This window comes from Anolis carolinensis, chromosome 1 (genome assembly GCF_035594765.1).
Source record: "Anolis carolinensis isolate JA03-04 chromosome 1, rAnoCar3.1.pri, whole genome shotgun sequence".
NCBI lineage: Eukaryota > Metazoa > Chordata > Lepidosauria > Squamata > Dactyloidae > Anolis > Anolis carolinensis.
In genome coordinates, this window is record NC_085841.1 from 274,504,688 (window position 1) to 274,529,623 (window position 24,936).

The 24,936-nt window shown below is 37.8% G+C and overlaps 1 protein-coding gene across 1 annotated transcript in view; it reads left to right on the forward strand.

Moving 5' to 3' along the window:
* Positions 1-24,936, forward strand: part of swap70 (switching B cell complex subunit SWAP70) — a 44,732-nt gene that overhangs the window by 5,476 nt on the left and 14,320 nt on the right. Inside the window, exons 2-7 of the mRNA XM_003214714.4 lie at positions 9,106-9,246; positions 14,240-14,413; positions 15,021-15,248; positions 18,032-18,178; positions 18,906-19,014; positions 23,237-23,418. Coding sequence (XP_003214762.1) covers positions 9,106-9,246; positions 14,240-14,413; positions 15,021-15,248; positions 18,032-18,178; positions 18,906-19,014; positions 23,237-23,418 — 981 coding nt within the window. The remainder of the gene's footprint in view (positions 1-9,105; positions 9,247-14,239; positions 14,414-15,020; positions 15,249-18,031; positions 18,179-18,905; positions 19,015-23,236; positions 23,419-24,936) is intronic.

Sequence of the window (24,936 nt, forward strand, 5' to 3'; positions counted from 1 at the left end):
TATACTGCTCTCTTGTTGGAGAGCAAACAGGAGAACCAGTCAAGAGCTCCATTCTTTTTCTTACTGCAGAGTCTGCAGAGTGTTTTCCACAAAACTCTCACTCAGCTTGTGGAACTTAGATCAGCAAATCTGGGCACACTCTGTCAGGCTCTCTTGGCCTTAAATTCTTTGGGTTATGCCAACATTTAAAAATGTTTTGAATAGGCTCCACACCTGTGGAATGCCTTGGACAGTCAGTCATTGTAATGATTGCTAGGTTGGCTGTAGGCAGATGCTGCTGCTAGCCAAAATATGAGCCCTGTTAATACTGAAGGTTGAAGCGGTATTTCTGGCAGTATAATGAGGTCAGGGGAAACCTGTGATTATTTCTGAACCCTTCTCTTTATTTGTAAAGTAATTAAGACCTTCATCAGTAACTCCTCCATTTTTCATGTATGTGTGGGGTATTTGGCACTGTTCTGCATTGTTTTCTAGATTATAATTTTTTTGCATAATTTGGAGTTGAAAGCTGTAATTCTGAATCAAAAATTCATACCTGGATAACATAAGCATTGGAAGCTGTTATCTTTGTATGTGGCTTGCCATTCCTGTTCTTTATGTTTCTTCAGGATGTCCAAAAATTAGGTTGCATGTATATTTTCCATTTCACCTCCAGCACTGACAAAAGCCAGTGCTCCTGAATCCAGTGCAAAGGAAGAAGGGGATATGCTAATGAGGAGATATATGAGAAGGGTAGGAATCAGGAGAGAAAAGACATTTGAATGCTCTTTCTTTGTAACTGAACGCTTAAAGCATAGCTTGTGGCATAATACATAAGTGGCATATCACATTTCTTTGTGGACTTGTAATTTAAATTCTTTTTTTATATTGGTGGTCATGTGAGGAGGAGGAATCCGCTGGTGGAAAATCCTTTAGTTTGAGAAGTGCAACAAGTAGATGGAGGGTTAAGATGTTTCTTAACCAGAGTTTGAATGGTGTTTCCACTTTTTGCCTCCTGTTTGTTTCCTCTCTCTTGGAGTGAGTATGGGCCCTCAAGTTGCCTGTTTATTTATGGTGACCCTATGAATTCCATAGACAAGAAAAAAGCAGAGGTGGTTTTGCCAGTCCCTTCCTCAGAACTATAGACTACAGCATATGGTATTTGTTGGTGGTCTCAGAATGTTGGATAAGCGAGACTCTACTGTATATTTATTATTGCAGAGTTACAAATATGATCTTAGGAAATAATTGTTTGCTTGCTGTTCTGCTCATTTGTATTGATTGCTGCCCTTACTCTGCTGCTTGCGTAACAGAGCTTTAAAAAGTTACCTTTTTAGTTACACAACTCTAGGAATCCCCCAGTTTTGCCATCCTCTTTTGCATTACCATGACATCTTGAGGCAAGTCTACTTTTATTTATACTCTATTATAAATATTCTTACTGGGTTTTCATTTTTCTCTCTTAAGCCACAGTTTTTAAGTGATAATCATAAGAGCCTTTCATCTCTTGACTTGCTATTCCCCAAACCCCATGTAATATGGAGTTTAACTTGGCAGCTCTAAATTGGAAGCACAGTTTGCCCTTTTTCTTAGTGTATTCCTATTAACATCCTTTGGTAATTATAGTGCAATTGTGTGTGTGTGTGTGTGTGTGTGTGTGTGTGTGTGTGTGTCTATCTATCTATCTATCTGTATATATTATCTATTTATTTATCTATCTATCTATATCTATATCCATAACAAAAACGAAAACCCATATGTGTGTATGTGGCACAGGTGTTCGTTGACACAGACAACCTCCAGCCTCCACAAACAGGCTATAGTCCCCAGTGTTGAGGAGCCAGCAAGTCACTCTTTTCCACTGACATTGCGCTTACAGCGAGCTCCATGAACATGCAGCCCAAACCCTGCCAATGTCCTTCCCAAACACTACGGCCCACTACCCAAGGAATGCTTTGGTTTGGGGACTATTTCATCCTAGATTTTGCATTGTCTTCCACCACAGGCAGGCATCCCAGGGTTCTCCATTGGTGTGAAATTTGCATGACCCCACCTACTGCCCTTCCCTTTCAAATCTCTCTGCAGAACAAACACAGCACAACTACACTTCCTGGAGGAGTTTGGGGTATTGACTCCACATGGTGGAAGTTGTAGTTCACCCTGCATTAAGTCAGAGCGCTGTGACTCCTACTGGGGAATGTAGAGTAGTAGTTGTAGTTCACCTACACCCAGAATGCTATGAACCCAAACAATGATGGCTCTGATATGCCCAGATTTGAATACTGATGGGTTTGGAGGTGAATTGGCCTGGACATTTGGGAGTAGTAGGTACTGGGATTTATAGTTCACCTGCAGTGAATGAGCACTCTGAACCCCTCCGATGATGGACTAGGACCAAACTTGGCCCCCATAACCAAAAGAGCATATTGGACAAGTTTGGGCGAAAGGGAGTTATAGTTCACCTGCATCCAGAGAAACAGTGACCCCCACCGACAATGGACCGGGACCAAACTTTGCACAGAGAAGCCTCATGACCAACTGAATATACTGCAGGGGTTTGTGGGAATGGGCCTTGATTTTGGGAGTTGTAATTCACCTGCATCCAAAGAGCACTGAACCCAGCTAACGACGGATCTGGATAAAACTTGGCACACAGACTCAACATAGCCTGCTGTGGATACTGACAGATGTTTTGGGACAATTGCCCCTGGAATCTGGGAGTTGTAGAAGTTCACCCCCATCCAGAGAGCACTGCAGCCAGGCAATGACCAGCCAACGACAGATCTGGACCACACTTGGTACACAGACCCAAAATGGCCAACTTGAATACTGGCAGGGTTTGGGGAGGATTGACCCACAATGCTGGGAATTGTAGCTCACCCACTCCACACTGCGAATACCTAACAATCAAAGACAAATAATGCCTTTATCAAATAACCCGGGCATTGCCGGGTTCCCAAGCTAGTATATATATAAAATCTCAGAAGTAAAATGTATTTTAAAGCTTAAAAGTGTGATAGGGGAAGGGGAATGAACTTGGATAGGAATGTTGATTAGGGATCAGACAAGAGTCCTAATATTTGTTAGGGATGTGTTTTTTTCCCCTCTTCCTGTATTTGGTGCAACCATTTCTGCTGGACAGATTTGAGTGCTTCTTTCTGTAGCTTCAGAGCTTCACTTCATGCTCTGGCATTGTTTCAAGGGAGGGTACATTTATCACAGAGCCGAAGGCCACACGGTATTTCCTTCCTCTTTTTAGAACAGCTTTTATAATCTATTAGCAAAAGGAGTGGTGTTTTGACTACCACTGCCTTGCTTTCTGTGTAAGATGGACCTGAGAAGAGCTGCCCCTACTATTGGTTGGCTCCGAAACTGAGATAAAGAAATACAATGTGGTAAATTTTGAATGATTTTGTTCCGAGTTCTGATGTGGTCTCCATTTTGCATTTTGTCCAAAATGCCCTGTCCAAATTGGATATGTCGTCCACTGAGCTAAATTGAGCTCAGGCCTAGAATTTCCTTCTTTATATTGGATTATTCTTCCCAGTCAAGATGTTTTCCCTCTACCTGAAACTTGCTGGAGGAAGTAAAAACCCTATAGCTAGCTACTTGTCTGTCTTCATTAGCAAGGTTACTAGAAGCTTTTCAGTATGTTTGTAGGACTTTGATGAGTCCTTTCCAGCACTTGTTCTCTGGGTCCAGATTACTCTTCTCTCTTTATAAGCTTTTTAAGGGAGAGGTTAGAAGATCAAATTAGTTAAATAATTCTTGCACATCCTGGAATGCCTTTTTTCTTTTGCAGGCATCATATATTTGATATTAAACTGAGATTTAATCTAAATAGAGTAATTCATCTATATTGAATTCTGCTTGGATCACACCTATTTCTCCTGGAACTTCAAAGAGCCACAAGACTATTCACCCATCCTGAAACATATCATAGAGGTCAGATGAATCAGAAGTTTCATCTTGTCCTACCGTATGCCATGCAGAAATACACAACTAAAGCACCCTAAAAGATGCCCTCCCAATCCCTGTTTAAAGACCTTGGACTTCCTAGGCACCAGATCCCACCGTGGTCTCTGGAAGTTTTATGAGATTTGAGGAGGTTTGCATGGGGCATTGAGACACAGGGAAAGGAAGAGGATGATGTAATTTCCTTGGCTCATGAAGGTATGGAACTAGGAGCAAAGGCTCTAAATCTCAAGGGTTGCTTAGATCAAATGTTTCTCACGATTTCCCCAGCATTGTAGCACAATTCAGCATTACCATCAACATCACTTTCACATGATATCCATAGCCTTGGTATTTTTCTGCTGCAGCAGACTTATTTACAGCATTTATTATTTACAGCATTTATATTCCGCCCTTCTCACCCCGAAGGGGACTCAGGGACTCACATTACACATATAGGCAAACATTCAATGCCTTTAAACATAGAACAAAGACAAACAAACATAGGCTCCGAGAAGGGCTCGAACTCATGATCTCCTGGTCAGAGTGATTCATTGCAGTTAATTGCACTGGCTTGCTCTCCCGCCTGCGCCACAGCCCGGGCCTGTGCCACAGCCCGGGACTTGCATTCCCTCATCTTCTCCCTTAGTATCCATTACCTCTGCAATTCCCTGTAGACAAATTTGCATGACACATCTTTCTCTGGCAATATTTCACAGTCTAATATGAATATGTTTCTTGCAATCTTGGATGGAACCTGTATGTTACTGTCTACCTCAATATTCACTAGGGTTTTTTTCTTGTCCCATCCTGGAAGACACCAAAATCCATGGATGCTGAAGTCCCGTTATATACAATGGCTTAGTAAAATGACAAATAAAACAAGTGCCAGAGAGATCTGTGAAATGGTGGGGGGCAGCAGTGTGTGCCTGCACATCAGGGAATGCTCAGTTTTTGGGAAAATAAAGATTTGCTTTTTGGAATTTCCCCTCCAAGAGCCAGCATGGTGTGGTTTGAGCATTGAACTACAGCTCTGGAGACCAGCGTTTTGAATCCCTGCTTGGCCATGGAAACCCATTGGGTGGCCTTGGGAAAGTCACGTTATCTCAGCCTCAGATGAAGGCAAGGGCAAGCTCCCTCTAAATAAATAATCTCATAAAAAGCTGAGATATGTTTACTTAGGGTCGCCATAAGTCAAAAACAACTTGAAGTAATACAACAGCAGCAGCTGCCATACTTAAAAATAAAATCTCTTTTATCCTTTCTGTTTTGGTGTTTCTGTTAGTGGTGTAAAGTTCATTGTAATTTTCAAAGTAGTTAAGCCTGTTATATTTTTAGCACACAGTATGGATTTGTTGTTAATTGCTGGCAAGTCAGCTTTGACTTATGGCAATCCAGTGCTAGCTCTTAATTCTTGCAGAAAGTAGATCAGAGCAATATTTTTGGGTCTTACTAAGTTAACTTCATTATAGTATGATAATCCTATTTGGATAGATTAGTTTCCAGTATGAACCAACTTGTACATGCTGCTACCAGCTTGGTCTTCCCTGCCATCTTTTATCAAAGCAGATTTATTTCCAAAGCTGGTCATGAGTTCTTCTCATTGAAAGGTAGTTATATTGCTGTGTTGATAATATTTTTGGATAATCAAACATTCACCTATAAAGAGAAAGTGAGATGTCATTATCACTTCAGAGTTGGGAAACTATTTCTGCTGTTCTACCCCTAGCAAGTAAATTTCTCAAACATCAAAATCTGCCTTTGTGATTTCAGAACTCAATATTTATGTAAGATTATTCAGGGGTTGCTCTGTGGTGTCTGATTTTTGTCCTAGGTGTTTTATATGTTAAAATTCTATAGCTAGCAAAGTTTCATAAATATGAGAAAAGAAGAAATTAATGTGATGAATTCCTTCATAGCTGAAATACTACATTTGGAAGACTGCATATATAAAAGGAAACAATGCCTTAATGAATGACAAAGTTGATCCCAGAGATACCATTCTTTGTATTCTATGGACAGTCACCCTAAAATCTTTGTGGCTGCTTTGGTCCATCTAAGCGATTACCATCTATTCTGTAGGTTGAAAGCCTGTGGTCACCAGTCTTTTGGACTTAAACTGATAATCACCCCTGCTATGTGTGCTTAGTGGAAAGGGCTGTATGACTTTTACTCCAAAATGTCTGAAGGGTGAAATGTTCTCCACCTCTACTTTATACTGAGCAGCAATAGCTCTCCAGAGACTCTGGTTGAAGCCATTGTACTAAAAGCAAAGCAATTGTCTTATTTGTAAAGCATTCTGATATCTTTATTACTGTGTGTTGACTCTCAAGACATGTTTCAAAACCATTTGGGCATCGTCCTGATCAGAGATACATTTGTTCTAAAATCTGTATAAGCTCTTACATTTGTATATGTAATTTTTATTTTAAAAATCCTTATTATTCATGTAAAACATGAAAAAATGCAAATATCACAAAAGCACTTCATTTGACAAGTGTGTTTTCTTTATGCTTTCTAGTGCAAACATAGTCTTAATTTTGATTATGGAAATCGTCTACTGTTTCTAAACATTTTTGATTCTTACTTATTCATTCTATAACGTAAGAATGCATGTAAGTTATGCCAGGAAACCTTTTCCAAATTTAGCTTTCTCTAAGTGAAACCTTGTCAGCTGTGTCTAGCCTAGCTGTACCAGCTGCTCTCAGGTGTTATGCAGTTTGCTTTTTGCCAGGTTCCATAACTGAAATAATGCAGATGAACGCTGGATCTATAGCAGAATGAGCTGGTGTATAGCAAAATGAGTGGGTCGATACATCATTTCAGACTGTTGTTGTGTGCCTTCAAGTCACTTTTAACTCAAGGTGATCCTAAGATGAACACGTCACTGGGTTTTCTCGATAAGATTTGTTCAGAGAGGGTTTGCCATTGCCTTCCTCTGAGGCTGAGAGTGAGGACTTACCCAAAGTCTCTCAGTGAGATCCCAAGACCAAGTGGGGATTTGATCCCTGCTGCTTCTTTGCAGTTTCTGTGAATCACACAAGTGGATCAGCCTGCACAGACCACCACTTGGATCTTCTAGAGTTTTTCTGAAACATTTTGATGGTAACCTTACTCACTTTCCATGCCCTATATATGGGTTGTGTAGTCTAATGCTCAAACCACTACACCACATTAGCTCTTTTTTCAATCTTTTGGTGAGGCATAATATTACTTCAGTACAAAATAAAAACTTTCCTTCTACAGTATATCGAAAATATACCTTCCATGAAACAGGGTTTAGTACATCTCTTCTTGATGGTTATATCACCACATACTGGGAATCTTTTTTCTTTCATTTTTTTCCCAGTTGTGACCGTTAAAAAAACTCGACATGTACAGTTTGAAGTACGGTCTGCGCATACATGTTTACCACCTAGTTCTTACAAACTGAACAGTTGAGTTTGGAACTCACATGGTTGTCATCAGACAGAGATTCACATGACCAATTAAAAAAAACCCTCTTGAAGGATTTGTGTATAACCTTTTAAAGACTTTAAAATACTTGTGGTTCTTTTCACATTTAGGAACTTTTTTTTGCTCCCTGGAGGTGCACTTTATCATATGAGCTTCCACCTGGAGTCTGAATCATTAGTTGAGTCACAGGTTTATCACTTCATCTCACTGCAGCTTGAGATTCACTGGGGTTTTTGAGAATTAAAACAAACAGAACGGAGTAAATCTTTGAAGAGATACCCTAATCACTACTTGAAATCTGATATCAAACCTTCCTCCAGTTCGTATATCTATTCCTGCCCCTCACTGCAGCAAATGCTTCCCCCCCCACCCCAAAAATACAGTATTACAAACTGGGTTACAAACAAAATAGGTTCTGTAGGTTTGTTCATCAATTGAATTTCTATGTAGATCGGAACAGGGACATTTTTAAGTGTAACTGCAGCCAATTTTTTAGTTTTGGATAGCATAGGGAAGAGTTAACATTTATTTTGCTGTCTGTGTGGGGTTCAGAAGATTTCACCTCACTTTCTGTCCCTGTGACAATTGGATTTTGAAAGAATTGGCTTGTTGTGGAAACAAAGATTGGTGATAAAGCTTCAGAGAAGACAACTGTTTCCCATGATAACCCTTACAGGAGTGAATTTCCCTTCCTAAGGATAAATTTCCTTTCACTTCCTGTTATCTCAGCCATTTGTAACAAGGAATCATATGTAAGATGGATATTTACTGCCTGTACAATCTGTCTACTTCTGAGTAAGTAAAATCTGTATTTTCTTTGATTTACTGCCACATATGTTGAGTGTATTTGTATGTGTCTGGAAGATGGGGGAAATAAAATGCATACATTGTGTTTTTAAAATTTATACTTTGTTGTTTTGAAAATGTGGAGAAAACAAAGAAAGTTGGTGTAAGTAGAGTAGTCTGAGCTTCTCATTCAAACCTGGAATCAGACACCGAATCATAGCGGTTGAACTGTATATGCTTGACTCTTTCCACACCATTGTTGGTTTTAGTACAGCTCTGACTACAAACTTCCAGATTACATTGTCTGAGACTCAGCACTGTACTATATTTATCTGCTTAGGAGCATATTTTCTTATCTGTCTAGACTCAGGTTAGTTGTACAATTTTTGTGTTTGTTGCTGATATCTGAGGAAAGAAAGAAAAAGAACTCCCAACGTGGTTTTAACTTCAAATAATCTATTGCTGTATATATCCAAATCTTTATTGGCAGGGTTGAGCATCACCTATCCAAAATGCAAGATATGTTTTGGGTTTCAGATTTTGAAATGCCTGTATTTCCATATACATATACAATGAAATATCTTAGAGATGGGGTCCAAATCTAAACATGAAATTAATTGGTATTTCTTATATACATAACCAAGAGTTGATTTTATCCAGAATATTTTTAAATAATTCTGTGCATGAAACAAGGTTTATATATATTGAACCATCAGAAAGCAAAGCCATTACTATATTAGCCATTGGTGTGAAGAATTTGGAGTTATTTCAGAATTCCAAGTAAGGGCTGCTCAACCAGTATACTCTTCAAAGTGACATTGTGACTCTACTGAAAGTACATGTCTGCCCCTCAGAAAAAATTATTTACCAAATTATGTAATACAGTTGATGCATTTTTCATTTATTTCCTCTCTCTTCTTTTTTTGTTAGGTTCTTTCTCACAATTTGTGCACACTGCTGAATGTTCCACACGATCCAGTGGCTTTAGAAGAGCATTTTAGAGATGATGACGAAGGGCCTGTTTCCAATCAAGGGTATATGCCTTATTTAAACCGATTCATCTTGGAAAAGGTATGTACCTGTGTCATTATATTTATATACATACTGTATTTAGGTTTTTATTTTATGCTTTGAAAGTCAACTATTTTGTTGATATTAAGCAGAAAACAAGGTGATTCAAATATTATTGCAACCTAGAAAAGGAAATAAAAATGAACACAAAGTATAAAGAGAACCAAGATTCAGAAAATGCAGAAATGTATGAGGAAATAAAATGAAAAGCTCTGGAGCCATGGATATTGAGAGGCTTTCTAGAATAATTTATTATAAGATGGTAAAGGAGAGATTCAGGCAGTATCTACACAGACTATATAATGTAGCTTGAAGCTGGCTTGAGGTCAGGGTGTAAACAAAACCTACACCCCCAATGTGTGCTGCAGAGTGCATTAAACCAGAAACAGTGTATTAAAAAAACCCATGAAGTCCAGAATAAGCGATCAGAGTACCTCCCATGCAGGGCTCTACTCTGAGACCAAAAAATGAGGAGTGCTTGTCAGAACACTTCTAACACTGGCACACTTTACAAAGCCTCGAAACACAGCTGTCTGGAAGGTAAACAAGTATCCCATGGAAGAGGAAACTACATAATTCCCATGGGGACACCCACTTTTCACCCCTTTTTTTTTCATTTCATTTGCATTGCCGGAATCCAGCACTGATCCCAAACAGACATGGATATGCACATAAGCCTATCTCAGTGAGCTGACTTGGAAAAAAAAATCTTGGTTCTGTTGCAATGTGCAGATGCTGTGACCACTGTCCCAGCCTCAAACCAGTTCCTGGGATGTTTGTATAGGCATTGCACAGTAGAACTGGTTCACTTTTACCCAGATCCACATAATGCCTGTGTAGAAGCAGCCTCACTCATTTCCCTGTGAAGAGGTATCAGATAGCTTAAGAAAGTTCAGGCATTTCTTCTTTTCTGAAAAGCTAAACTGGAAACCACCTTACCACCATGAACAAATTTGAACTCATCTGATTTTGGAAGCTAGACAGACTCAGCCCTGGCTTGTACTTGAATTAGAGACCACCAAGGACCTCTTGGTAGGGCCTGAAACCCTGAAAAGTCATTATTGCAGTACTGGATTGGATTGACCAGTTGTCAGTACTGGATTAGATTGACCAATTATCTGTTTCAGTAAAACAGAACAAATGAAAAAGATAAGATTTAACTCAATGAAATAAAATAACAAAGAGAGTTAGGATATGAATATGATATGTGTGCATGTATGTGTTTGTATATACAACACATACACACATCTATGGAAACTATCTTTTAAGAAATAAAACAAAGAACACCAAAGTAGATAGAATTGTCATACATACATAATTACTGTTTTTTGCTGCAGGACATTCCCAGATGTAAAAAAGGTTGACGTTTAAATGTTGACAGAACTTGAGGAACATGAAACACTTTATTATGATCAGTGGATACTGCTGTAAATGGGAATAGCTGTGTTAGACAATTTCCATGTGGAAGTTGCAATGTATATTCTGATGTGTTGTAAGTTAAAATCATTCTGTAACCTATTAGACAAAAACAATATCTTAACCAGCTATTTACTAGCAACACAAATATGCTATAGAGTGGCTCTGTAACCTATTATAAATGGGATGATAAACATGGCTGCCACACAGACGATACTACTAATAAATGTGGTATGCAGGCATGTGGCTGTTTTTTTTTTCTTCAGTGGGTGAAGATATTTGAGATAATTTTGTGGGAAAGGTCCCAAAAATACAATCTTGTGTCTGTGATCCCTCATAATGGGCACATTGTAAAATAATGATATTTTAAAAAAACAAAATGAGAGGCTAGAACAATGCTGTACATTCCCACTGCTCTTTATAAATGGTGTGCAAGAAAGTTTTAAGTGTATTTTTTTTAAAAATCTGCCAAATCAATTTTATGAGTGGGGAAATCCCAAGAAAAACCAACTTCCTTGTTCTGTACTTACAATTAAGTGCAGATAGAATTTCAGTAGATATAGAATATATTTATTTTAATTGCATTTATTCTCTTTGAATGGTTAATACCTTTTCTGAAACTCAGTAAGAGAGTGCTCAATATATCCAACTCATTATTAGCATTGAATTCTTAATTTAGGTACCAGGAGAGAGGAAGTGGCAGTATTATTTCATCTTCTTCCCCTTCTCACACGGTCAGTGAATAGTGTCAGTCTTCTCTCAGGAGTGTCTCAAGGGAACTGAATGAATGTTTCACTTTGCATAAGGGTTGTTGAACCTGCCATTGTGCAGTATCAAGACAGGTGTGTTTTTTTTAAAAAAAAAAATCTGGGGACAATTGTGGCTGACAGAGGCTTTTGGACTCTGCAGTATATAGGTTAAATTATAGATTATGTTATATAATGTGTACTTTAATGCAGTACTGTACTTATATTTTGAGTGTTAACTAAATGGAATTATTTTTATTCTAGCCAGACCACAGCAGAAGGGGAGGTAAATCCTTTACTTCCCCAGCAGTGATCCCAGAAAAAAAATTCCCATGTTGCAAGTAGCCTTAAGGGGAAAAATAAAACTTTCATTAACATGAGTAGGAACTATTTTGCCAAGGTATTAGCAGTGTCATGTTGTGGGCTGTTTGCTTTGGGATCATTTATTTGGATGAAGCATTAAAGCTCTCCTTCTGTGCTACTACAGAGCCATCAAAATTGTACTCCTTTATGGCTTGTCCGCACTGGGAGAAAACACCAGACTTACCTGAATGGAAGGCTGTCTTGTCTCCACGACATACGGCTACATCCAGAGAATGTCCCAGACTTTTTTTTTTTTACCTTAAACCCACTTTGCCCCACGTTGGGAATACTATATAGTTTGCGGGAGGCTCTGACTTTGGGACAATCTGGACAGCTTCCCCAATTCAGGTACTGAATTGTGCTGAATTTGGGGTCATTGTTCAGACAGATGGGGAACACATTCAATCTGCTGGGTGAGTTCACATCTCACCTACACCAATTCACTACTGCCACCACTCTTAGCTGGTAACAGAGCACTGTGTGCACTCCTGGGTGGAATGGCTTCTGCTAACATCAGAACAAGGTGCCCATGCAACGAATGTGAAGGAGGGGGGTTATCTCCCCTCCTTCTTCCTGATTGTGTTAGCACCCCATTCTGATATCAACAGATGCACCCGCATGACTAGGAAGGAGGAGGGGGGATTACTTAAGTGTCTCTGCTGATATGCTTTGTTTTACATTTTTCAAAAAATACAGTTAGTTGAACACTATATATTTAGAATCATGTATTTTTTTAAAATTTTAATTAATTTTTATTTACCTACATTAACAACTTAGTGAAACAGAACACAAAACAATGAACATTTTACAAACATATAACCCCGCCACCAAGGCCTGAACAAGTATCATTTCCTTTACCATAACATTTATAAGTCAACCATTAAACAAATTTCATGTCCAAAGTTCCTGATCAACAAGGTTGTATTGTTTTCCTTTTTCACTTTCTAGAATATATTTAATAAAAACTGACCAGTATAAATCATAGAATCATAGAATCATAGAATAGTAGAGTTGGAAGAGACCTCAAGGGCCATCTAGTCCAACCCCCCGCTAAGAAGCAGGAAATTGCATTCAAAGCACCCCCGACAGATAGTAATCAAAGTAAGATAGTAAATCAAAGTAAGATCTTAGTTTCCCCCTGAACACCCTCATTTTCATTGATAATTTATCATTTAAGGCTATGTTCCATAGATATTTAGAATCATGTAAACAGTACTTAATGTCAGGTACAGAAACTATGAGCTTCTGTGTGCCACACCTCCTTCTGCCCCCACCCCCTATAGTTCTTGAGTGGAACAGTTTCTGAGTCTGGCTAGGCAAGATTATTTTTAAGCAGATGTACCAGGAATAAACCTTGGATTTATGATATGCCACACATACGGTCTATTAAGCACTTTCCTAGGTTGTACAGCCTCTTACTGTACTGTTGGATTGTTGCTGGTAAATTTGATCCTCATGGATTGTTGCGAATGTTATCTAGCCATATTAAGTGTATTGTTTTTCCAGCTGGCACCCATTCATAGATTACTCTAGATCATTTCCCTCTGAGCAGTAGTGACAATCTGTGAAAAAAACCACAATGAGTTCTTGGCTGAACACGAAATCTCTTACCCTCCCAGCTCCAGCTTTATACTTCCCACGTAAATTTCATTGACCACCCCACTCCAAAAATACTTCCTCTTGTACCCCTGATTGAAAATCAATTATTTATTTAACTCAGACTGTGGAGAGAGTGAGTTACTCTTTAACAGAGTCTGCATTGTTGAACCAAGGGAATGTGGAAAAATGCCCAGATTGGCAATTTAGCAAAGAGCTGCAAATGTGTTGGAGTTTTGAATTACTGATACTGCTAATGAAGAAGTAGTCTAAATCTAAGGAAACTCTAAACACGTTAAAACTATATCTAAGGCCCATCTACTTCCATATAATGCAGTTTAACTGCACTGAACTCTATTAAATGATTCTACACTGACCATATAATGCAGTTTCAGATTGCATTATATTGCAGTGTACACAAGGCCTAAAGACATTACTGTTAGAGGATCACACTCCAGACTGAATGATAGACTTTCCCACGTATTAAATTAGCTTAGTTTTGAAGGCAAAAAAAGAAGCACGCTATTAACTTGTGTGCCATAGTCACATGACAATTTTACATAATTGCCCTTAACACTTAAGTAACAGTTGGAGAACTATTTATGCAACATGAAATGATAACAGGTATTTTTCCTTAAGCAATTTGTACAACTGGCTCAATTCTGCTTTGTCCAGTTTTAAATATGGGACTATGCTGAGGTGACCGCATGTTCATGAGGTCAACCAAATTAACATATTATTTAGTTTCTGGTTTCTTGTGAAGATTTCTAAATACAGTATGTCCCTTTTTAAAGTATGGGAGCCCTCACAATCCTACTCCTTTTGCCATTGTGTATCTTTATAAGTCATTTGAACTGTTTTTCTTTGACTAGGTTCAAGGAACTTTTGACAAAGTAGAATTCAACAAAATGTGTTGGACATTGTGTGCCAGAAAGAACCTCACAAGAAACACCTTGCTCCTTACTGATGATGATGCTTTTAAGGTGTGGGTCATCTTCAATTTCTTATCTGAGGATAAGTACCCACTAGTCATTGTACCAGAAGAGGTATGAAATCATTATATCTGATGTCCAAATATTCTTTTTCCAGGCGTTTCTACACTGGCTATATCTTTCTGGTTTCATTTAGGCCCTTTCTACACTGCCATATAATCCAGATTATCAATTCTGATAAATCCACATTATTTGATTTGTACTGGATTATATGAATCTACATGCCATATAATCCAGTTCAAAGCAGATAATCTGGATTTTTATGGTAGTGTAGAAGGGGCCTACGTCTTTTTGAGTTGATTGTAGAGAAATAATATTAAGCAGTAATGTCTTGGAAATGAAACTGGAATGTAATAACCATAGATAATAGTGTACACTGTACAGTATTTTGATTATACTTGAGACTGTGAAAGCATACTAGGGAATTACCCTCAGACGCCTTGTGGATATCAAGTCTGTGGATAATGGACTTATACTGTAAAATATGCTTTCACCCTTAAGGCATTTATTGTTGAGTTTCCAATACAACAGAGGACCTTTGGTCATTTGAACATAAACCACATTGACAACTGTAAAATAGGAGACTGTACTTCTCTCTCTCATTTTGCCGTTAGATGATTTGCTGTTCTTTTTGGTCAGAATCTTTTTGTTTTCTATACAGATTGAATACTTGCTAAAGAAGCTGACAGAAGCAATGGGATTAGGCTGGCACCAGGAACAGTTTGAACATTACAAGATCAGCCTGGATGCTAATGGGAAAGGCCTTTCTGCCTGGGAACTGATTGAGCTCATTGGAAGTGGACGGTTTAGCAAAGGGATGGATAGACAGACAGTATCTATGGCAATTAATGAAGTCTTCAATGAACTTATATTGGATGTATTGAAACAGGTAAGAAACGTACACAACTGCTAAAAGTGCTAGCATAAATGATTTTGGTAAGATATATGGTACGATATTTATTTTTTCTAAAAATAAGAAGTCTTTCAAAGATAAACAATTTTTTATAGAAGTGTGACTTTTGCAATGTGTATAAAAATCAGACGGATTAGCCAGCATGAAAAGCAACTTTACTGTATTGTCCTATTTTGCATATATTTTTTGTACTTGACATAAGAGTGAGATATTAAGGGCCCCAGTCACAGGAGATGCTTATTTTGTTTGCTTTTTGTGTGAAATTAAAGTTAAAATTCGTGGATATTGGATTCTCTGTCCCAGTATTTTTTTTTTTTTGCTGTGTTTACAGAATGAACTCCCATACCCACATGTTATACAACAGCTTCTCTCAATAATGCTTGGGGAAAATGTAGTTGTTCTAAGGAGCTTGTTGATAAGAAGTGTCAGATTTCAGGTGGATTTGCTCTTCAGCAAATTCCTAGTGGCTTAAGAAAAAAACTGCAGCTGTGTTATAGTTTATCCAAATGTTATCAGTGTTGCTGTAATTCTCCCTTGTACAACTGGCCCAGTAGACATCATCTTCAACATTTCAGTTACCGTGATTCGAAACATATTTCTGATGTTTCAATTTGTATAAAGTAACTATGTTAAAATATATTGTAAGTGTAAACAAGATAAAATAATAACTATAAAATACCTAGTAGATAACTTTGGCAGAATTTCTTTTGGGTAGAGCACAAATTCTACAGAAACTGCATTGCATTAAAGCCCAGAGTTGTAAGTTTGAATATGACTTGAAACATGTAGTTATGTGGGAAAATAAGGAGGAAGTACAAATGCTCTCAGGAGGTCCAGGTGCATGAGTGGAGTCTGTGTCTGAGAGAGTGGGAGGGAGCTGAATTTGCTTAAGTGAGACACTAAATAATGGATCGGTTTTGGTGAAATCACACTGAAAATTATTCAGAGATAATGATATCTCTGCATGCAGTGTTCCATGACGAAAGGAAGAGTTCTAAATACCAGCTTCTGGTCAGAGAAGCCTATCTGCTCTGCTGGTTATTTCTTTTACTTACAAAGAAGAAATCTTTGTATGTACAGTCAGAGGCCTATTTTTATGATTAGTAAGAGGAGATCCATTTAATCAATTGGTGAATGATGAGTCAGTACTGGAATCAATCCCATTGATTCAATGAATCTAGTTTAGTTGGGACCAGCAGTTGTACTTAGGCCAGTCTTTAAATCTAATTGATGAAAATAAAATATTTTAGCCCAGCTTCCCCTGGATTTAGCTTGTTTTTCAAACTTAATGTGTCTCAAACCATTCTGTTGTGTGTTGGTCAGATATTGTCTGAAAGAGATTAAGTGTTTAAGGCAAAACAGATGTGCTTTTCTCCTTCCTTCATAAAGAAACAGATTAATGGCCATCATTTCTGATTTTACTTATGTTTATTGCAACAATTCCAAGGAAACATGTATATGAAAGCAAACAAGTCAGGTAGTAAGGTTAATGTCAGGAGAATAGGGCAAATATCCATATGTCTACCAATTTCTTTTACTTTAGGTTTGTAGTGTTCTTTTTAAATTCAGCAAAATGTATAATTACATGGAATGCTGTATCTTTAAAGGTGCATTTCTGTCTCTTTCTCTTTTTCTGTGATACCATTTTGAATAGTTTGGGCCAAATTGGATAAAACTATGAGGTATGTTCTACTGTTTTTTTAAATGCAGTATTGTTTTTGACACTTACACTTCTAGTTAAATGGCCTTTGGGAAAGCAATCTGTGCACCTCAGAGGCTCAATTCTTGCATGTTGTGTGTGTTTCCCTGTTCCATCTGTGTCTTGGAAATGCAGTATCTTCAGTTCTAGTTCTTTTAAGAATGGGAATGAACCACATAAGTATGTTGGAATTGTTTGTGAAGATTTGAGGAGTTTTACATGTCCACGCAGTGCATGTACTGTATAAATTGAACCTAGCCTTGTGCTTTTCTCAACCAATGAAGGTATTTTATAAGATACTATGGTGGTTCAAACATAATGCCAAATCATAGAGTTGCATTGCAGTCAGGAGAGTTACATTTGTACATTTTTTTTCTTTGCTTGAAGTTAACCACCTGATCCTGCTTTGAGGCAACCCATAATTGGCAATTTCATTAAATGAGTAAATAATAATTTGTACTTGTACTGCTAATCAGTATTTGGTTTAGTATTGACTGACGAGTGCAATCTATAGTTTATCTCAACTGTTCTGGAGCTGAGCAATTCTTGACTACTCTTTCATGTAATATTAAACCATGACTTGTTATAGCCTGAAGCACCTTTCTCCTGTAATTCTTAGTTGTCACATTGCATTTTGATCCCACAATTTCTCTTCAACCTTCACATTTGTTTAAAGTTCAGAACAAACAATGCCAATAATTACTGTGCACTAAAGGTGTGTTTGAAGTGTTGCTATTTTTCTACATTATTGTACTGCATGGATTACTTTTGTATTCTCATAAAAAGCATGCTAATTACAATTCTGTTGAATCTTTCCTCTGTAGTTGTGTACTATATTTATATATCGTGCTTAATTATAAAAATTACAACCTCTTGAGAGGTCATTTCTTCAGTTGACATCAATCTCGAATAAGTAGTTTTGTGAAAGTTATATGCATATACTTCCATGTTTAGAAACTCTAAAGCTGTATTACAGCTTTTATTAACTTTTTTTGGATTTTAGATCAGAACTCTAACCCAGAAATTCTGTTGTTAAGATATTATAAAAAATGTTTTACAGGGTTATATGTGGAAGAAAGGCCACAGGCGGAAAAACTGGACAGAACGTTGGTTTGTTTTAAAACCCAATATTATATCATACTATGTGAGTGAAGATTTAAAAGACAAAAGAGGCGATATAGCACTGAATGGCAACTGTACTGTAGAGGTAAAAATATGTATGAAATGTAAAAGTAACAATTGAAATATTCTTTTTCTAGAAAATAGGGAAACATAGTAATTAAACATTTTCATCCAGCAGTTATTTCAGACAGTTGTGCTACTTCTGTGATTTTACATGTAATCATTAATATAACAAAATTAGCAACACCTCAACTAACATATCCTGTTATAAAAAAATTCATAAAGAAAAAAAAACTACTTTTTTGGGCTGCTTCCCTAATTTTAGTTGGAAAAGCACATTGCAGAGCTGCTGTTTGCAAATGTGCCCACAGTAGCAGTGCCTGAAATGAAAAAAATTGTGTTAGTGTGCCAGGCAAGCATATTCATATGCATAAAATTGGCAAGCACTAATTCTTTTAATAAAGCCTCAGGCTTCCACTGCTAACAGTTTAGCATTAAGTGTTGAATCCAACAATACTGATTTCTAAGTCAACGTTATCCCGGTAGTTCAAAAACCTCTGCTAGGGAAAGAAACTTCCGAAAATTTTGCTGCTACAGAAAAAAGCATAATGTTAGGTGTCCTTATTATTTGGTTTTAGTTACATAATGTAATTTACATTATTGTCTTTGTCACAGTATCTTTCATTTCTGTGAATCAAAATGACGATTCCTATAAGCAAGCAGTAATTGTGTTGAAATATATCATCAGCTTTGAGAAATGACATACTCTTTATTATTTTATATGAAACTTTTTTTTCTTTTTCCCCCCTTAGGCCTTACCTGACAAAGATGGAAAGAAATGTTTGTTCCTTATAAACAGTTTTGAGAAATGTTTTGAGATTAGTGCATCTGATAAGAAAAAGAAACAGGAGTGGATTCATGGTAAGAAATAACCATTTTATTTTTAAAATAAAAAGTAATTTAAGCTAGCTAAAACATATTAAACAACTTGACAAGTTAAACAAGACAATTTAAATAAACTTAACACTTTAATTTAGAACCATAATGCATATGCCAATTTGAATAATGAGCAGTGTTTTTGCTTGGTGCCAGTTAGGCTTCCAGGAGAGGACATGTCCGACAGGGTCATCGCAGTAGAGAGAGCTCTTTCTTACTTCTGTCCCCACTGGCAGAACAAAGAGAAAGGCTTCTGGAAGTGTATTGTAACCAATTCATCCCCTTTAAAGACCATTGTTATATGGTCTCATAAACAATCTTGATCAATGGTTCTCAACCCGCAGGTCTCCAGGTGTTTTGGCTTACAACTCCCAGAAATCCCAGCCAGTTTACCAGCTGTTAGGATCTCTGGGAATTGAAGGCCAAAACTTCTGGGGACCCATAGGTTGAGAACCAATGATCTACATGCTGTGTTTTTCTATGTGTGTGGCTTCCAAATTGTCCTCAGGCAGCTCCATGTGAAAGCACATTACAGATAGTCTAACTCAGGGGTCCCCAAACTTTTTAAACAGGGGGCCAGTTCACGATCCTTCGGACCGTTGGAGGGCCGGACTACAGTTGGCCACCGAGCAATAATAATAATAATAATAATAATAATAATAATAATAATAATAATAACAATAACAATAATAAAAAAGAGGGTTGGAAAGACCCTTTGGGCCATTGAGTCCAATCCCCTTCTGCCTCTGTGCACTGAAACCACAAGCAAAGCACTCCTGACAGATGGCCACCCAGCCTCAATGTTAATAATAATAATAATAATAATAATAATAATAATAATAATAATAATAATAATAATAAAGAGGGTTGGAAGACGACCCCCTTGGGCCATTTAGTCCAACCCCCTTCTGCCCTTGTGCCGTGGGGGCCGGATAAATGGCTTCGATGGGCCGCATCCGGCCCCCGGGCCTTAGTTTGGGGACCCCTGGTCTAACTGGAAGTTACTAGGTTATCTCTGTGCAGGAAAAGTTGCGGGTGATGGATCATTTGAAGCACATAGAGCAGTGGTTCTCAACCTGGGGTCCCCAGATGTTTTTGGCCTACAACTCCCAGAAATCCCATCCAGTTTACCAGCTGTTAGGATTTCTGGGAATTGAAGGCCAAAAACATCTGGGGACCCCAGGTTGAGAACCACTGCCATAGAGTCTACCTGGATCTCTAGTAACAGAGAAGGATTTAGGAATTCTCCCCAGCTGCTCACTTATTTTTCAGTAGGAATCAGCACTGATTGTACCCATTTCCAAGACCTGAAAACCACTAATCCACACTGGATGGCTGGGAGCTAGAAAATAGAATTCAGCTTCTATTTACTGGCTCCTATCCGTCCTTTTATAGCATCCAGGCACTGGTCCAACATCTACACCCCAACCAATGTCAATGATAAGAATGTTTTGCTGAGTATCATCAGCATACTAATGCAGTCTGCCTGAAAACCTTTAATGGCCTACTCAGCAGCTTCAAGTGTATATGTAGGGATTGATGGAAACCCTTTGGCAGGAATCACCTTGCATGACTCAAAAGGTTCTGATTGATTTTTTCTTCTTCTTCTGGCACCTTGCCTTAATGTATAAACTCTTATAAACTGGAAGATGCAAGAAATAACCTAGCAACCACAATGTTTATTACCATGTTTTTTCTTTTATTGATTTCAGAAATCACATGTAGACCTATGGAAAGATATATTTGTAAATATGTGCAGCTCTTAATCTCAGTAAATGTTTGCATGTTTCACAACAAATTGTTCATGTTCTTATAAACATGCAATTATGAGTAGAATATTTCCGAGGAAGGAAATAGCAAAACCACCTCTTGAGTATTCCTTATCTTAGAAAAACCTATGAAATTCATGGGGTCACCATAAGTTGAAAGATGCCTTGAAGATATATACAGTAGAGTCTCACTTATCCAACACTCGCTTATCCAACATTCTGGATTATCCAACACATTTTTGCAGTCAATGTTTTCAATACATCGTGATATTTTGGTGCTAAATTCATAAATACAGTAATTACTACATAGCATTACTGCGTATTGAACTACTTTTTCTGTCAAATTTGTTGTATAACATGATGTTTTGGAGCTTAATTTGTAAAATCATAACCAAATTTGATGTTTAATAGGCATTTCCTTAATCCCTCCTTATTATCCAACATATTTGATTATCCAACGTTCTACCAGCCCGTTTATGTTGGATAAGTGGGACTCTACTGTATATGTATACATACGAAATATGTATGCTGTAAAATATGTATACTTTGTCAATGGATTTCAACTTGTATTTTAATTCTGTGTATTTTGTTGTATGTCTTTTAGTAGTGTTTTACCTCGTGTTTTAATTATGTTGTATCCTACCTAGAACCACAGGAGATGCTGTTAATAAATTCTTTATTATTATTATTATTATTATTATTATTATTATTATTATTAAGTAGGAGGGAGCCTGTTTTTCAGTCTGAGTTTTTGTGGGATTTCCAGTCTACTCCATGAAGTTGCTTTAGAGATTTCATTAGTTTCAGAAACTATAAAATATTTATGTCGTTGTTGTTTAGAGAAATCGTTAACAGTAAGAAACAACAAACATGAGATATTCCTTTGAAATAGGACTTCTTGTGCAGATTTTTTGGAGGGTGGGGTAAGAATACATGACATTTGATGGTGCTTTAGCAAAGGTCCCTGTAAGTATTGTTTTTTCACTATAATTGAGCAAGAAATAATGTTTCTGATGACAGAAATTGACCCCCCAAGAGATAATAGGAGGAGCCCTGGTGGCAAAGTGTGTTAAAGCACTGAACTGCTGAACTTGCAGACCGAAAGGTCGCAGGTTCAAATCCCGGGAGCGGAGTGAGCGCCCGCTATTAGCTCCAGCTTCTGCCAACCTAGCAGTTCGAAAACATGCCAATGTGAGTAGATCAATAGGTACCGCTCCGGTGGGAAGGTAACGGTGCTCCATGCAGTCATGCCGGCCACATGACCTTGGAGGTGTCTATGGACAACGCCGGCTCTTCGGCTTAGAAATGGAGATGAGTACCAACCCCCAGAGTCGGTCACTACTGGACTTAACTTCAGGGGAAACTTTTACCTTTACTAAGAGATAATAGAGGTAGCAACGTTTATTACTTTTAGAAATGATACTCTCTTTTGTGCATATTCTTTCTCTAACCCACACCCCTATCTCCAGTACAGGCAGCAAAGTACGTAAATACAGTACCATGTGATTTTGTAGCATGATAGACATGTATAATTATATCAGTTTATAACTAAACCACATCCTTAACAGCAGTGTATGTTGGCCCTTCAAGCAGTACAGATGGCACAGACTCTTATTTGTTTTTACAATACATGTTTAGATAATTGTGGGTCTTGGGAACTAAAATGAAGTGGCATGGAATACCATACATCTGTTGGTCTCTTTGCTATTTTTAGCACTACTCTATATATTTAGTACTGAGCTGCAGATCTCTAAATTTGATTTATTTAACACACCAGTAAGACTCATTGACTGATCTTAGAAAAGTTGTTTTTTAAACTATAGTTCCAAGAGACTCGGAAAGCAGAGAGACTGCTTTCTGAGTCTTGCTTTTTATAGTCTTTTCTCCACTACATGTTGGTCCTTAGCCTCTTCAGTGTCCAGAGTCTTTGAGCAACATGGCTGAAAATTTAACAATTATTGTGAGCTTACTTTGTCGACCACAACAAGATCTCATATACCATTTAGTGCAAGTTCCCCTTTTGTTTTTATTCTGGTATTATGATTTGCTGTGTTGCTTCTCTTGCATGTGTGGCTAATATAATCTGGAAACAGTGAATCATTAAACATAAGAGTTATATTCTACTGAATCTTACAACTGGCCAAGTTTTCTAACCTGTCTTTAACTTGGCTAGCTAGTCGTGGCTTCTTACATCTCTAATCAAGGTCTTTTCCATTGAGTGCCGCTTGAAATCATTTTAACAAGTCAGTCTGATTGCCTGCTTACAAATTAGGCACTCTTTCAAAATCTCTTTTTAATGTCCTTAGCATAACAAACATGTGACCAGGCCAACTGTTTTTGTAAAGAAATTTATGTGCTAAAAGCAAAAATAATGCTATGATTTATCTATCAATATATCTGTTTTCACCACTCCCCCTCCCCATATCCAATGCAAACAGCCATTCAGACAACTATAAATCTGTTACGATTAAATAGCCCACCACCTCACAAGGAGGCACGACAGAAACGGAAGGAGTTACGTCAGAAGCTTCAGGCGGAACAAGAGGAACTGGAGAGGCAAATGAAAGAGCTCCAAATGGCAAATGAGAACAAGCAGAAGGAACTGGAGACAGTCCGAAAGGTGGGTGAAGTCCTCATGCATTTGTCATTCTGGAACATTGTGTTCCTGTTTGGTTATAAATTGTACTTTGTGAGGCAGTGATGGAGTATAATGTTCAAACAGATACAACTTAAAATGTTGTTAAAATGTTGTGGAATCTGTGTCTTAAAATGTCTGCTTCTCCAGCATAACGGTCAACCTGTGTGAACTGTATTTTTCCTCCAGTCAGTTGTTTCATATAGTTGGAGAGGGAATAGGCTTGGTAGATATCATCTTTCTGCTCCTGTATTGCCACAAGAAAGAAATAGTCTTAAGCAATTAGCTTTCAAATATTTTTCCTTCTTCAAAATATACATGCCAAGCAATAAAGACTTTTTAAAATTTTGAAGCCCAGTCTAATATAAAAGTGCTATGCCAGTAATCCAATAAACTGAACATTGCTTACTGTGGCTGTTCTGCAGTCAGAGGAAGAAGTTTACTTGATGATGCCAGGCATACAGTTCAACCTGCAGGGAATTTCCAGACCTAGGAGAAGATAAGAATCTCACGTCCTTTTGTGTTTTCCTTCCTGCGTTTTAAATACATATTGGCATACAGTGCGCTAAACTAGAGCAACCTTTATTTTCAATAAAAGATGTTCACATGGGTTTTCCAACTTGATAAGGAAGACCTCAAAATTGTTTGGCGTTTTCCTCAGCTGAGAGTATAAACTATCAAAAGAGGACGAGAGAGCAGTCTGAGAATGGGAGTGTTTTCATTCTAATAATCTGAAGTCTAGATCGAGGGAAGTCATGGTATTCCTCTATTCTGCTTTGGTTAGACCTCACCTGGAATACTGTGTCCAATTTTGGGCACCACAGTTCAAAAGAGATATTAACAAGCTGGAAGGTGTTCAGAGGAGGGTGACTAAAATGATCAAAGGTCTGGAGACCATGAATCCCTATGAGGAGTGTCTTGAAGAATTGGGTATGTTTAGCCTGCAGAAGAGAAGGTTGAGAAGAGACATGATAGTCATATATAAATATGTGAAAGTATGCCATAAGGAAGAGGGAGCAAGCTTGTTTTCTGCTGCCCTGGAAACTAGGACTTGGAGCAATAGGTTCAAATTACAGGAAAGGAGATTCCACCTGAACGTTAGAAAGAACTTCCTGACTGTAAGAGCTGTTCAGCAGTGGAACTCTCTGCCCCAGAGTGTGGTGGAGGCTCCTTCTTTGGAAGATTTTAAACAGAGGCTGGATGGCCATCTTTCAGGGGTGCTTTGATTGTGCTTTTCCTACATGGCAGGGAATTGAACTAGATGGCCCATGTGGTCTCTTCCAACTCTATTATTCTCCTCCTAAGGTTGGATCTACACTGCCATATAAATCAGATTATTAAACCAAATAATCCACTTTATCTGCTTTAAACAGGATTATATGAGTCTGCACTGCCATATAAGTGGGTCAAAAACAGTTTAAACCAAGAAACCTTGAGATTTTCACAGGAAATAGCTGTTTGTCATGAAGAGTGCCAGATTTCTATTTGAGGTGAATCTAGGGT